The 15141-nt window shown below is 44.0% G+C and overlaps 3 protein-coding genes across 3 annotated transcripts; all 3 read right to left on the reverse strand.

Annotated features, from left to right (window-relative positions):
* Positions 1-5775: 5775 nt before the first annotated feature.
* Positions 5776-6452, reverse strand: LOC120675697 (calvin cycle protein CP12-2, chloroplastic-like). The gene has a single exon (XM_039956897.1). It carries the CDS (start codon positions 6345-6347, stop codon positions 5973-5975), a length of 375 nt encoding a protein of 124 aa, XP_039812831.1. The 5' UTR covers positions 6348-6452; the 3' UTR covers positions 5776-5972.
* Positions 6453-7696: 1244 nt separating this feature from the next.
* On the reverse strand, positions 7697-8233 carry LOC120674606 (phosphoenolpyruvate carboxylase kinase 1-like). Its single transcript, XM_039955762.1, has 2 exons — positions 8189-8233; positions 7697-8125 (listed from the first exon to the last, which is right to left on the reverse strand). The coding sequence occupies exons 1-2, from the start codon at positions 8231-8233 to the stop codon at positions 7697-7699; spliced, it is 474 nt and encodes a 157-aa protein (XP_039811696.1).
* Positions 8234-9536: 1303 nt separating this feature from the next.
* Positions 9537-14861, reverse strand: LOC120675696 (gamma carbonic anhydrase 1, mitochondrial-like). Its single transcript, XM_039956896.1, has 5 exons — positions 14574-14861; positions 11871-12014; positions 10789-10914; positions 10412-10563; positions 9537-10088 (listed from the first exon to the last, which is right to left on the reverse strand). The coding sequence occupies exons 1-5, from the start codon at positions 14686-14688 to the stop codon at positions 9834-9836; spliced, it is 792 nt and encodes a 263-aa protein (XP_039812830.1). The 5' UTR covers positions 14689-14861; the 3' UTR covers positions 9537-9833.
* Between the last annotated feature and the right edge of the window lie 280 nt (positions 14862-15141).

Consider the following 15141-nt stretch of genomic DNA (forward strand, 5'->3'; position numbering starts at 1 on the left):
CCCGACGTGCTTGATCTATCTATCCTCGATTTACTCTTGCAGGACACAGCGAATCACCGCGGATAGATTCGGGCAGATATTTCGTGCCGGCCGGTGGAAAAAAAGCAGCGGCCCAGGCGCGTAGTAGCTTTCTGTCCAATCGAGCTACCACATGTGAGCCACAAGGTAAGAGGAACCCTGTTCTTTCTGAAAACAGATTGAAGGCGATCGAGAGATCGCCGTGGACTGTTGGGTGGTTTCCTTGTTGCAGTAATGGCAACGTGGACAGGAGCAAAAGCTAGAGATTGTGTGCTATCGTGGTACGGTGAGATGGTACGGCACCTCTCCATTGACGAATCAGGTCTGGCCAGTGTGTTATCGGTGTAAACTGCACTTCACCGCGTAAGTGTCGGAGGCTTTTGTCAATTTTTGCACGCTAGGGTGGAGGTACGAAAGGGGGTATGCCTCCTTGTCCCAGTGAACTTCACTAGCAATGGGGCCACGACCCTCTCAAACTGGAACACGATTCAACCTTGAATGGGACGCTCCGTTCGGCTGGCCTAAATCCGGCTGCTGCCTGCTGCTGGCTGCTTTGGCGGGCTACTGCATGGCTGCTGCTGGCTCCAGCCAAAAGCAGCCGCCAGCAAGCCAGTCGAACACGGTGCTTGTTTGTCCTCGACACTCGCATCAGGATAGTGTTCCTGAGTGTGGGACAAGGCATTGATCCCGAATTCTGGGACTATGTGTTCAACTGGAGGACCAATTTCATATTATATTCAAAAAGTTGTAGAATTGGATGTGATTAAGGAAAATTTTGGTAGATATGTCTTCTCATGGATGATTTGTAGGTGAAATAATGTGGATCATGTGGTTGACCCACAAGATAATCAACAACAACTTGTTGGCTTTTATATACATTGACTCTAAACACTGCTAGAAAACTTCACATTCGTCGCTGGCGTTAGTACCAGCTGCATTTTAAGCCGGTACTAATGCATGAATTTAGTACCGGTCCTAAAGAACAGTGCCCCTGGGAGCCATTTAGTATCGGTTGAAAGTACCAATCGGTACTAACACAGGTCCGTCGACAACGGCTAGATCCCTAGATGTATTTTAGTACCAGCTGGTGGCTCCAACAAGTAGTCCAATACTAAATGGCATAGATTGAACTTAGTACTGACCGGAGGTTCCAACCGGTACTAAATATCCTGATGCATAAAACGGCAACACCTTCTTCATCCCTGATGCTAGATACAAATATGAATACACAAATGGATACAAATACGAATGCTAGATACAAATACGAATATGAATTGGAATTAAAACTAAAAAGGAAAAGAAAAGAAACATCATAAGCAAAAACAAAAAATAAAAATATAATTTAGTACTGGTTGGTAACTGTCACCCAAAACAACTCTGCCCGGAGAGCAGTTTAGTACCAGTTGTTGTTACCAACCGATACTAAACTCGCCATTTAGTACTGGTCACCTCGAGTAGCGGTACTAAATGCGGGCACATTTAGTATCAACGGATCGGTACCGGGCGGGAGACCGGTACCAACTGGGAGTTCCCGCCTGGTACTAGCATCAAGTTTTCTAGCTGTGAAACCGTCCTCATCCCTGTAATTTATTTTGTAACTTCCTTTACTCTAATGTTGATCATCTCATGTTTGTAATCAGTTAAAAAAAGCAAAAAATATGACAGCTATTTCTATTAAGTTCGCAATTGTATTGGAGTTTATGTTGGCGCTTAGATGTGTATATTTATGCACGCGCGTGTGTTGGATTTAATTGGGCTACTGAAAAAGAATAAGAGCAGGAATGGCCATCTTTGAGAGGGGATAGGCTCATTTTATCTTCAATTAAGTCATGTAAATTATAAGGCTTATAATTAATGCTAGAGAGTTAAATGTGGATAACCTCAAAAAGTTGAGGAAGATTCTAACCACTTTAATAGGTGGATTTTGAGTGTGCTTGTGCATGTATGAAGCACACCGAGATGAGCGTACTCATCTCCAACGGGACTTGGACTATGATGAACTGTGGACCTTCAATCAAGAATATAGAAAACTAAGATATAACTAATTAACATTGCCCTTCTTTCGCGAGGAATTATTGGTATTTCTCATATTGTGAACACAATTCTATCTTCAATTTCATTGAAATGAAAAAAAATATATGTCACGACAATATGATAAAGTGCTATTATTAGCATGGATATGGTGCAACCCTTATTTAGAATCATCATATCTGGTATATTTGTGGAATTGTGGTGCTAGAGTTAAATCAATGCATATAATTATTTTAGTTCTTCGTATTGCACAAATACTAAAGTTTTGGATAACTTTTTCCTACTGCCTCACTTTTTTATTGAGATTAACTATTTTAGCATCATCAATATTTAACCTGCCTATTAGAGGCATGTTCTCTACATCTCTATATTGTGTAGTGTGTCTCTAAATGTTACATGATGTCATTGTCATATACCCCCTCCGTCCAAATTATAGATCGTTTAACTTTTCTAAATCCATAGTGTTTGCCAAGCACCAAGATATGACGTGGGTTAGAGAAGTCATTTTAGCTACTAAGTAGTTTGTCTTTTATTTTTAACATTCAGCCCTATGGGCTAGTTGGACCTTAGTAGTGCCATGCATGAGGCACAATAGCTCAAGAATATTCCCAAATGGGAATTTGAGTGTGGAATGAGTAGGAAGCATTGCAACCTTTAGGTTAACTCTTTTACACAAAGCAAGGATAAAACATAAGAGGATGACTAATTTACGGTCGACCGTAGGAGGGGTTCCCTCGGTCGATAAATCATTTTTTCCTTTTTAAGTATATTTTTAGTTTTCTAATAATTTTTTTTCAAAAACAAGTAAGGAAAAATTCTGAGAAATGAAAAAACAATTTAGTGAGAAAAAATTGAAATGGAAAATTGTGATTAAAAAATTTAAGAAAAAATTTGTTGCATGGAAAATAAAAAATTTAAAAAAGAGAGAAAATGGACAAAAATTTCAATGAGAAAATTTGAAAAGGGAAAGTTTTGAGAAAAGTTGAAGAAAAATTCTTGCACCCAAAATAAAATAATCATGGTGGTAAAAGTTTTCTATAGATTTTTTTAAAAAAAACCATACACCAACTGTCGGCCTCTCTGACGCCCCGCCTCCCCGCCTACCCGCCACCACCCGACGCCGGGCCTCCCTGTGCCGCAGCCTCCCCGCCTCCGTGCCTCCCCACGCCGCCATGCCTCCCCTCCGCCTCCCCCGTTGCTGTGACCCCCGCCGCCACTCCTCGCTGTACCGGCCTACCGTCGCCGCTCCGCGCCTCCGTGCCGCCGCCGTCGCACCGCGCCTCCCTGCCCCTGCCGCACCGCGCTGCTCCGACCTGCTACCGATGCGTCACCCAGTCGCTGCGCGTGAGCTTGGCCATGGGGATGCTACAGCAAAAAAGGAGAGAGGGAGGGTGAATGGGTTGAGTCGTTACATCTGGTATCAGAGCTAACTTTCGCTGTTTCACGGAGCACGTACAAGTTAGATGCACAAGCATGGTGCGCATGACGCGTGGATCCGTGTGTGGTCATGGTATGACACATGCGCCTGCACTAGATGTACAAACGTGGTCAGGAAAGTCAATTATGTGTTTGTGTCCCGTGTGGTGAGTTAGCTCAGCTCTCGACATGGACATGAATCCTTAAGGGTGGGTAGATGTAACATCCAGCCCATGGGCCAATTGGACCATAGTTGGAGTGCCATGCATGAGGTGCGATAGCTAAAAAATATTCCCAAATGGAAAATTGGGAGTGGGATGAGTAGGAAGCATTGCAATCTTCGGGTTAACTCTTTTACGCGAGACGAGAACGAAAGCGTAAGTGAGGTGCTATGTTGGGCTGGGTTGTGCGGCGTTGGCTGCGGGTTGTTACAATTCGTTGAAGTACAAAAAGTTTCTTGCTGACTAGTTTCTACATTTCAGAAGTCATATTTACAGCTTTTGACGTTGGCCAGTGCGTTGTTTGTTGATATGAGCACATAATACTATCGTATAGGAGGGTCCGATTTTTGGACAGGAAGATAATGATAAGTATGTAGAAAGTTTCCAGTAAAATGAGCCACAATCATGTTGTTTTCTTTTCTCCAAATGGCTGATGATAATGTTTCTATGTTGTATATGTCGCATTTGTCCAAAATTTGCAAACAGTAAGCTATGCATATATTTTTTTTTAATTTCTTTTGTGTCAAATCTATATTATTTCTAAAGCAAGTAAGGTTTCCATCTAAATTTTTGGTTTATTCCATCTTGTATTATTGATTTGTGGGCCTTAGTCCATCATGTAAATGAGTCGAACAAGTTCTTCATCCACGACTCGATCATGTAGATCTCTACAAATTAATACACGCGCAACTATAATCCGATACCATACCAATTTTATCTGTAGTAAGCACGAATGTAAATAGCCTGTAAATGTAAAAGTTTGGAAATCTGACGCGTTTAACAGCTACAACACAAGATATCTCCGCCTCTTATAGGGGCTCAAAGTTAGGCCCACACATTTGTCAAACATACTAGCAGCCCAAATAATCCTTACGGGTCTTCAACCGGCAAAGAGGAGCCATTAGGCATATAGACCGTACAAAATTCTTAATTGTAGACCCATATACGGAGAGAAGTACATATTGGTTTGGGTTTTGATCTGGATGGTGGACTGGTCGTCCAGCGGCGGGACAAGGTGATAGCCGGAAAAGATAAATATCAGTAGATTGATGTGGAGACATCCAAAAATAAAATCGATTAGAAGCAAACGTTGTCAGGACAGCTATGCTCGATCAACCTCCTACCCTCCTCATCCTCCTCCCAATCCGGCCTGTATCCAGAACATTCTTGTAGTTTCGATCAATTTGCTCCTGTCAGTTTGATGGAATCAAGAGAGTGGCTTGCTATTTGCCAACTCCCTCTTATATTATAAGAAAATTAAAGTAAAATACACGGTCAGTCCTCAAACTTATCAGAATATATTATCAGGGTCCCTAAACTTGGAGAACTAGTCATTTAGGTTCATACAATAATTAAAAGTGGTTTCGAACCATATTTAATTTAAAAACTATATCTATTATCCAACAAATAATTGATATAGTTTTTGAAACATAAAAAAATTTCTAAGCCCTCAAAATTCTCTGTTTTTGTTTAAAAAAGATACTAGAGATACATCAAAATCTAAATAAAATAATTGAAGCTTATGAAAATATCTCATAAAAATATATTTTCATATTCTCCTGAGTTAAATCTAATGTTTAAAATTTTCTAAAAATATTTTCATGAGATCTAATTATTTTATTTAGGCTCCCCATGCTACCATGTATCTCTACTATCATTTTTTGAATATTTCGAAGCCTACAAAATAATTAGAGCACGTGGAGCCTAAACAAAATAATTAGAGCTCATGAAAATATTTTTAGAAACTTTTGAAAATTAAAATTAATTCTAGAAGAATTGATAATACATTTTTATGAAATCAGATTTTTTTTATTTAAGCTCTGCTGTATATCTAGTATTTTTTTTTGTAATTTTTGGTGAATTTTTGGAGCTTAGAGATATTTTTATAGTTTAAAAACTATATTCATTATTTGTAGGATTTGTTGTTGAATTAAAAATATATTTTCAAAACCACTTTTAATTATTGCATGGACCTGGATATCTTGTTTTCTAAGTTAGGGATCGGGATAACACACTTTGACAAGTTCAAGGACCCGGATTTCTGGCTTTATAAGTTTAGGGATTGAGATGAAACACACACAACAAATCCGAGGACCGACAGTGTATTTTACTTTTAAAATTATAACTATATGTATATAATTTGCAACACGCAAGCAAGTAATATGCAGGATAATACAGGCGGAGAAATATGAAGCTTCGTGCAAATTCACCAGCTTACATAGCCACTTCTTCACTTCGCTATCCTTCGATCGTGTGCGGCAAATTTAGCATATATACATGCGCGCTCTAGTTGTCGTAGGTGCGGCACTCGTCGGCCTCGGGGTTCTCCTTGCAGTAGTTCTCCAGCGGGTCGCTGTTCTCCTTGAGCTTGTCCCGGGCGTGGCTCGCCGCGGCGCTGAGCTCCTCCACCTCGTCCCACGCCGCCGCGCACTCCCCGGAGGCCGTCTCCTCCGCGCACGTCTCCTCCGCCTTCTTGATGCTCTCCGACACCTTGTCGGAGATCCCAGGCGGCGTCGCCGGCCCGCTCGACCTCATCACGGCGAAGCCGCCGCGGCGCGCCACGGGGAACCAGACGCGGCCGGCGACGACCTTTCTCCTCGGGACCACGTCGGCGGCCGCGAAGGTCGCCGGGGTGGTGAGGCTCGCCACCGTCGACGCCATTTGCAACAGCTAGCTGCTACAAAAACTTTTCTTGTGGTAGTTTTGGTATGGCTTTTACTTGCTGTCACGAAGAAACTGTACGAGGCGTTGCTGCGTTTTGGAGATCAATCCGGGGTTTATATATAGCTTTGTTCGTCAAAAGGGTAGGCCATTTCTTATCGCCTGCTGGCCACTCGTTGTGGTACATGCACGCCCCACCGCGATGGAGAAGTGGAGACATTTGAAGAACAGTTTGTGCTTGTACAGTTTGTGCTTGTACAGTTTGTGTAGAACAGGATCTTCGACACGAACGCGAGATTCGTGTTGCGCCGCCTGTGGGTGCATGAATTTCGGTGTAAGATGTGGCCAAAAAACTCGTTTTCAGGGCGACCAAATATCTAAGATATTTAAGATATTGTGGGAGGTTGCAATCTTTGGACGAAACTTGTGCCGTCCGTGGCTTAGCAGCTGAGAGAGAGAGAGCCGTAGTGACATGAAACATGTGTAAAGCTCCCATCCCCTTTTGAATCTTTCTTTTTTGAAAAAAGTTGAAGTCGTCATCTCTGAAGATGCTAATATGCTCTGATTCGAAAAATGGTAGCCCTCATGGAGAACTTCAAATGAACAAATCTCTGAATAATATCAATTTCGATAAACATGGCACAAAATGTTTTCTTAAAAAAAATCAAGGCACGAGATATCATATCTGAAGGTTACAAGCCCACAGCACTATTGTAGATCACTTCAATAAAAGACTGTTGGTCCTACTTGTCCAGTTTATTTGTCAGCAATTGCACCACAACCGGCTAACAAGGTAGGGGCATTCCAGCTGGAAATGGAAGGTCTACCGGCTACCGCCAACCTAAATGAGTTAATTCCCTCAATGCCATCAAAATTTAAGACAATCCCTTAAATGCCATAAAAATTTAGGCCATCCCTTCATTGCCACTGAAATTTTACTCCAATCCCCTCAGTGCCATTCCGTGAGTCAGCTGTTAGATTGACTGTTAAATTAGGTGAAAAAGATGTTATTGCCCCTGGGCGCCCCCCACCGCTGCGCCACTCTTCCTCCTCACCCGCGGCACTCCTCCTCCGCCCCCCTGCCACTCCCCCGCCCTGGTTCCCTTCTGCCTACGCGCGAATCTGGCCGACCGGCGGGGCTCCCGCCGGCCACAGGGCCGGCCGGCGGCGGGGCAAGGCGGCATGGCGACCAGCAGGAGCAGGCGGGGCCTGCGGGCACGGTGGCGCGGCCCAGGCTGCGGCCGCTGGGCGCGGAGGCGGCGGCCTCGCTCGCGGCCGGAGGCCAAGATCACGCGTCGGAGCCCACGACGCTGCTGCCGGAGGGGAGCAGGCTGCGGGCGCCGCCAAGATCACGCGTCGGAGCCCACAACGCTGCTCTCGCCGCCGGACAGCAGCGCGTACATCACCACCCCGGCGCTCCACACGTCGGCCTTGGCGCCGTACTCGCCGCCGGCGACCACCTCGGGGGCCACGTAGTGGGGCGTCCCCACCAGCCCCTCCGCGCGGCCCAGGCCCCCCGCGCCCACCCACGCCGCGGACCCGAAGTCCGCCAGGCGCGCGCGCGGCGCCGCCCCGCGGCCGTCCTCCTCGGCGGCGGCGTCGATGAGGATGTTGTCGGGCTTGACGTCGCGGTGCGCCACCCCGCGGCGGTGGCACAGCGCCAGCGCCTGGGCCAGCTGCGCCACAATGGCGGCCGCCACGGGCTCCGTCACCGGCGCGCCGCGGCGGAGGCCTATCCCGCGGCGCGCGCGCACGCGGACGCGCTCGCCGTGGACCCCCTCCACGGTGACGGCTCTGCTCTTGGGTGGCCGTCACGGCCCCGCGCCGCCGCTCTCGGGTGCCCGCTGCGGCCCCGCGCCGGCTCCCGGGTGCCTGCCGCGCGCCATGGGAGAGCAGTGGGGAGGGGAGTGGTCCCGCGCGCCGCCGCGGAGGGGAGGGAGGGGGAGATCCGCGCGCTGGCCGCCACGGCCCTGCCCACTTGCCGTGTGCCGTCGACCCGAGCTGCATCGAGGGAGGGAGCAGGTAGGACGGCCGGCGAGGGAGGGGCTACGCCCGCCGCCGCCGCCGGAGGGAGCAGGGAGGGTGCGGCGCGGAGGGGCGGCTCGCCGGCGGAGGGAGCAGGGTTGGGGCGGCGCGGCGGGGCGACTCGCTGGCGGGGGCGGCGAAGGGAGCAGGAGGGGTGGCGCGTCGAGAAAGAGAGAGGATAGAATTTCCTTCCTGGGGTTGGGGAAGATTTACAAGGGTAAAAATGGAACAAAAAAAATTGGCAGATGCAGTTTAACGTTTCGGCACAGTATTTTCATGGAGCAGTGCACCAAATCTAACGGAAATGGCATTGAAGGGATTAAAGTAAAATTTCAATGGCAATGAAGGGATGATCTAAATTTTGATGGCATTGAAGGGATTAGCTAAAATTTTGATGGCATTCAGGGAATTAACTCAACCTAAACAATCTGAACAATTGCGGCAGTATAATGGCTAGCTCTCTGCAAAAAGAATAATTCCATCTCTGCCCAACCTTTGTTTCTGTTGGTGTATATTACAATATATTACAATCTTAGACACACCCCTTCAATAATAAGGCTGCACTGTTCGCCGTTCACCCTTCAATACTGAACAGTGCCCCCACAATGATAATAGCTGACTTTTGAAATATTATGTTGCCAAATTGCTCAGAAACATTCGCTCTCGCATAGACTCTACAAAGGATGTCCACAACCACAAGAGTTGCAGGGATCCAATGGATATTCAGTGTTCATCCAGTATAAAGCAGTTCATAAAGAAAGCCTGTGCTTGAAGTCTTAAGAAAGATGATTCATCTGCCCTGAAAAGCATGAAAACTTAGGAATTGTTTGGATCCAGAGACTAAACTTAGACTATATCACATCAAAAATAATCTTGATATTTATAAGTATTAAATGAAGTCTAATTACAAAACTAACCGCATAACCCTAGAGCTAAACTGCAAGATGAATCTGATGAGGTATATTAGATTCATCTTCCAAATTAGCACCCATCAATGTAAAAAGTTTTATAAACAGATTTTATTTGATACTCCTATAAATGGTAAGATTCCTTTTATGTGATAGGGACTAAAAAGAAGTCCCTGAAAACAAACTAATTGCAATCAGCAAACTTCATGTCCAATCAATGGTGCATATTATCGCTGAAACCGGCCTTCAAAGGACAAAGCAAATGCATTGCTCCTGTATAGAATAATGTAATTCAGTATCCACGTCAAAAAAATGCATGTCTCTATTTAGTAGGGTCCGTCTTTCCAGGGAGCACATCTTAAACATACTTGGATACAGAAACTGGAAGAAGTGCATGGCCAGCTTTATAACATTGCTCGACCCAAGATTATTGGGGAGGAAAAGTAAACATAACCCGCCGAACCCATGGAACAGTGTCCCAATCAACGATCCAGCACTGTCCAATAGAAGACATGATGGCAGCAAAGAGAAAACAGAAACAAAAAACAGAGGTTTATTGGGCTGGTGTGGAAGGCGTCAGCTGCGGTGGTGCCTCTTGAGTGACACCGATTGTGGAATCATATTCTTCATCCTGGTTAGCAAACTTCTTGCGCAACACCTTCTCGAACTCGACCTTCTCTAGAGGCTTGGCATTCTCAAAAGCATGCGCCTTGGACAGACTATAATAGTTGGCAGCCGATTCAGCAATAAAAGCTATCTCATCAGCGGTGAGCTTCCTCAGAAATTTTGCTGGGTTTCCTCCCCATACCTAAATCCAACAGAGCTTAGTCAAGAAAATATTTCAAAAAACAAGATACCAAACAAGGGCCATGCAGGTATACAGCATAGTCTTGTTCCAATTCAACCCGTGGAGACTAGAACTTAATTGTCACATGGTTATTATAGACACCAAAAGAAACAAGTGGTTTGTGCAATATAGTGTAATCAATTGGGTTCCCTCATTGCATGTAAACCCTGCTTTGGGTATGGCCTTGGTGGAACCAGTTGGGTGAAATAAAAGAAAAAAAAGGGTGTGGAGGTGGCTTAAATAAGAATCAAAGCCAAAGGATAGCTGAGGAAGTGATGCAGCACCTCTCCAGAAGGGATCCTAGTATTCTGTCTTACGAGGGCTCCAGCAGCAACCATTCCATGCTTTTCCACAACAACACCATCCAATAGGGTTGCCCCCATGCCAACAAAAGCTTCATCCTCGATGGTGCATCCTTGTAAGACAGCGCTATGACCTGCAAATGTTGTTTGTAGAATGTTAACTTTTGTGTATTATTTCAGGATCAAGAGCTGTGAAGAACTGAGATATACAGAGTTGCGCCAAATAGTATTTTATTGTGTTTGCTGTGCTAGATTCTCATGTAAGATTGTGACTCATCAATAAAGTGTGGCCATATGGGACAAAAATTATTAAAGAAAAATACATGTTTCTTGAGACTAGAATCAAAAGGTATATTTACCTACTGTGACATTTTCACCGATAATTGTCGGAAAGACTTTCCCACTTAGATTCGACTTCGCCACATGTACAAGAGAATTGTCTTGTATATTGGTCCCAGATCCAATCTGGATGTTGTTTGCATCCCCTAAAATTGAGTTCATAAACTTGCTCATGACCCAAAAAAACAACTTAGAAGCACAAAATGTAGCATGATATACTAAGAAATTTAAAAGTTGCCATAAGAAACAACTAAAAATAGTTCTAAGGCTATAGCAAATTTTGTCTACTTCTAGATCTGAACTCTGAAAAATTAACTATCCCATGGTCTAAGACGATGTAAATATGACCAAGCTAGGAAAAAGTCCAGACAAATACTCTAGCATCATGAAATCCCCATCCCTCCCTCTCACATGGGAGTATTTCCTATTCTCTATAGAGTAAAAAAAGTCCCCCCCCCCCCCCCACACACACACCCCAAACAGTATCTCAGACAAGCATGCAAACCAGATAGAAAAGACAAAAAATGAACAAGGTGTATGAAGCAAAAACCAGAGAACTCAACCCAACCAAACAGGCACTAAATGATATTTTATTTATCCACAAGTTGAGTGTGTTTTGATGTTTGCTCTTTTTGCACAAATAAACACAGGGTGTATGTGTATCCCATAACTGCAAACATATGTAAACCACTGAACCACCTCTACATAAGTTGCATGATTAAGAATGGTATACATAAACAAAACGGCTGCATTAGAAGCAAAACCCACTCAACGCAACACAAAATTGAAATTTCTACCCAGTGTTAAGTTGTTAACACTACATATTCATAAGTCAATGAACAAATGTATCACCAAAGTTGTCCTGAAATATACCTCGTCAAAGTTAAGTCACATAAGGAAATACCTTTTGATAAGAGACAAACATAAAGCAAATGATTATTCTTTTATCATTTTACATTTCAAATATTGGATGATATGCATGAGCATATGAGCTTATAATATGGTTATAGACACAACTTAGAAGTACCCACCAATTAGCTCTTCTTTTCTTTTTCTGTGTAAAATAATCAAAATAATGTTCACTGGGATAGGAAGCACAAACCTCTTAGGACGCACCCATACCAAATGGAAGCTCCTGGTCCAACTTGAACATCACCAATAAGCGATGCACTTGGAGCAACAAATGCATCTCTATGAACATGAGGGGTTTTGTCAAAGACGTTCATGAGCGTGCGATGCCTTGAAACTGAAAATGTCCAAAGAGCAATCACATTAGCATTTGGAAATAAAAATGTTGCACAAACAGCAATTGTACAAGGAATTGTAATGCTATTGAAATGAAATAAATTGTGATAATCTTACAGAGACAGAATCATGCATAGAAATACCAGATCGAACAAATCATATATAAGATTTCATTCTTAATGTAGCAAACTAGGGGTCATGGACATTAGAAATTATCAGCATTCATGGTCCAAGAGGGGAAAAAAGACAACTCGAAGGCACCATATGACAGACGAACATATTTTTTTCAGTTTTCACACAAATTTGAGTTGTTAAAGGGGATGATGTTGACAGTTTAAAAGTAGAATAACATTATGCTGCTTGCATGCATTCTTCAAACTATCTCCAACATTAAATATATTTCCACCGTTCCAAATTATGGGTCATTTTAGCTTTTCTAGATACATAGATTGTATTATATCTAGACATAACATATATCTAGGTGCATAGCCAAAATCTACATACCTAGAAAAGCAAAAAAAAACACACGATTTGGAATGGAGGAAATAGCATAGAACAACTACTAAAGCTTACATGCTGGAGTATCAATATCTGTATGACTATTGTAAGATACATCTATTGTTTACACAATAAAATCAAATCATGAGATTTCTCTTCCCACAAACAATTCTTGTTGCATGCTAGCATGACAGCTAAACCTATCATATTCGGAACGTTCAATATGAATAGGATATTCGATATGCATTCTTTTTTTTCCTCATATCATTGCAATAAGAAAAAGGTCAAATACACACACCCTTACACCATTAATGAATGACAGTATGTACCACCCAAAAAAACCACAGTAGCTACTGATAGCGCTTAAATCAACTCGTAGCTGTGACAGCCTCTTGAACCCTGCCATACAACAAGTACACTTCTTATTCAAACCACAGATCCTATGAACTCAGCACACCTGGTATACCTTTTTAGCAATATGATTCTTAACCACCTCAATGTACTAATACAAACTGCACATATAAGCCGTGTAAAACACCCCCACAGGAGCAGCTCATTCTAGGAGAGTGTAAGTATGCCCATGCATCAACACACATTAAGTATATGAACAATTTCAGTTCTATCTATGTTGACCTGAACGTGGGAGTGGTTCCGGTTCCATTAAGTCCTAATTTCAATGATTCTTACATTTTTCAGATCCCTCACCAAATGGTTCTCCCCTAATATGCTCCATTTTGTATACAATAACTACTAATTATCCAAAACTGCCCCCTGAACCAGTATACCTCCTAGTCATTGGTTGACTTGTCAGATCATCATCCCACCAGTCTATATCAGGGAAGGAAAAAAAAATTACATATAGAGGCCGTGGTAAAATGCATTAATTTCATGCATGGTTTTCCTATAAAGAAAACAATGTGGCTGCATTGCGCTCCTCATGTGAGGTCCTCAGATCAAATCATGGGTTCCACAAAAGTTTTAGGTACAAAAAATGTTCGAAGGGTCCAGCTAGATGGCCAATTCTGCCAAAAACATCTGGTTACGTAATATGTTCTGTGCAAAGCAGCTCACGTGCAAATACAAGATTAGCTAAAATACAGAACCAAAAGGAGTTCAATTGCACTAGAATCATTCCCAAAAGTAGAAGCTTAATGATGAGTAGGCTAAAGAATCCATAATTTTTATTACTGATGGTATGAAAATGACATACTCTAACAAAGTAAATCTACAAAGATATAAAAGAAGATTTAAATAGCAACACTCCGGTCAATATAAACAGTGACATATTCTGCAAAAGAAAATCAACTTACATAAGAAAGGGATATAAATGGCAACACTCAATTCAAATCAAATCAACCCTATACAGCCAAACATTCACAAGAAACAAGAAACGGCGGAACACATAGAGTGAGTAACAAGAAACCCATCTTGGAGAAGAATTACTCTACAATTTTGAACTCTCCTGGTAAGTACAATAGTTGCAAAGAAGAAATGCAGTAGGGTGGAACTCTACAATGGTGTCATACATATCCGGCTGAACACCATCATTAAAGTCATTAGCATAAGAATTTGACATCCCAGAACTTCAAGTTCTACAGAATTGGCACCATCTTGTAAAACTGAATACTACCCAAAGTGTGATCCACAATCCTTACAGGTAATAGTTGGCCTCCTTAATCAGCCAATCTTACCAATCCGTGTACATATAACGCAATCAATTACCAAGCAACACCAGTGAAACTATGCACACATTAAACAACACTAGATTTCATGAAATGTATTGACCGAGCAAAAAGGTAGGTCCATATCGAGTAGAATCAGGGCACAACAACCTAATAACACAAAACCCTGGGGCAACACAGCCTAACCGCGCACAACAATGCAACAGTCCCCTAACCGCTCCTAACCCTATCTAGCAATCCCGATTCGATGACTCCACTCCTTTCGGGGCGCTCAGGCCAGACGAAACCCCCTCCACGCGCGGAGTGCTTGGGCGAATCGAAGGACACCAGAGGGTGATTCGGGAAGAAACGGGGTGGGGCGGAGGAGCAGCGGCACTTACTCTGCTCGTGGAAGAAGTATTTGCCCTGCAGGCGGCAGCCGAAGCGGTCGAGGGCCTGGCCGGTCTCCCGGATCCAGAACCCCACCGCGTACATCGCCTTTCCCAGGCCTGCCATCTCCCCCGGCGGCGGCCAAAATCGCGAGCGGCGGACGCGGCGGAGGCGGAGCGGTGCGGAAGCGCTCGTGGCCTTGGAGATCTCGAGGAGGACCGGGGAGTAGGGGAGCGGGGAGGTGAGGGGAGGAGGAGGAACAGAACAGAGGCTGGGAACTGGGCCTGCTCCGCTGGGGTTTCCTCGGTGCTCGAAGAATTGACCGTTTCGCCCCTGTGGAGAGAGTGAAACGCGAAATGAGTGATGTCGAAACGAAGATGGAATCTAACGGGCTGACAGAGAAAATAGGCCTAATAGCCCAGCTCGGCGGCGACGGGGGATGGTTCATGGGCCTATGCCAATACTTCAGAAATGCTACCTCAAAACTCCAACATTTACGGGCCCAAGCCCACTAAAAATTATATGGGCCTCAGCAGCCCATCGGTCCCATGTCTTCCCCTCCAACTCCGTCGATCTCCC

The sequence above is a fragment of the Panicum virgatum genome, chromosome 5N, assembly GCF_016808335.1.
Source record: "Panicum virgatum strain AP13 chromosome 5N, P.virgatum_v5, whole genome shotgun sequence".
NCBI classification, from domain to species: domain Eukaryota; kingdom Viridiplantae; phylum Streptophyta; class Magnoliopsida; order Poales; family Poaceae; genus Panicum; species Panicum virgatum.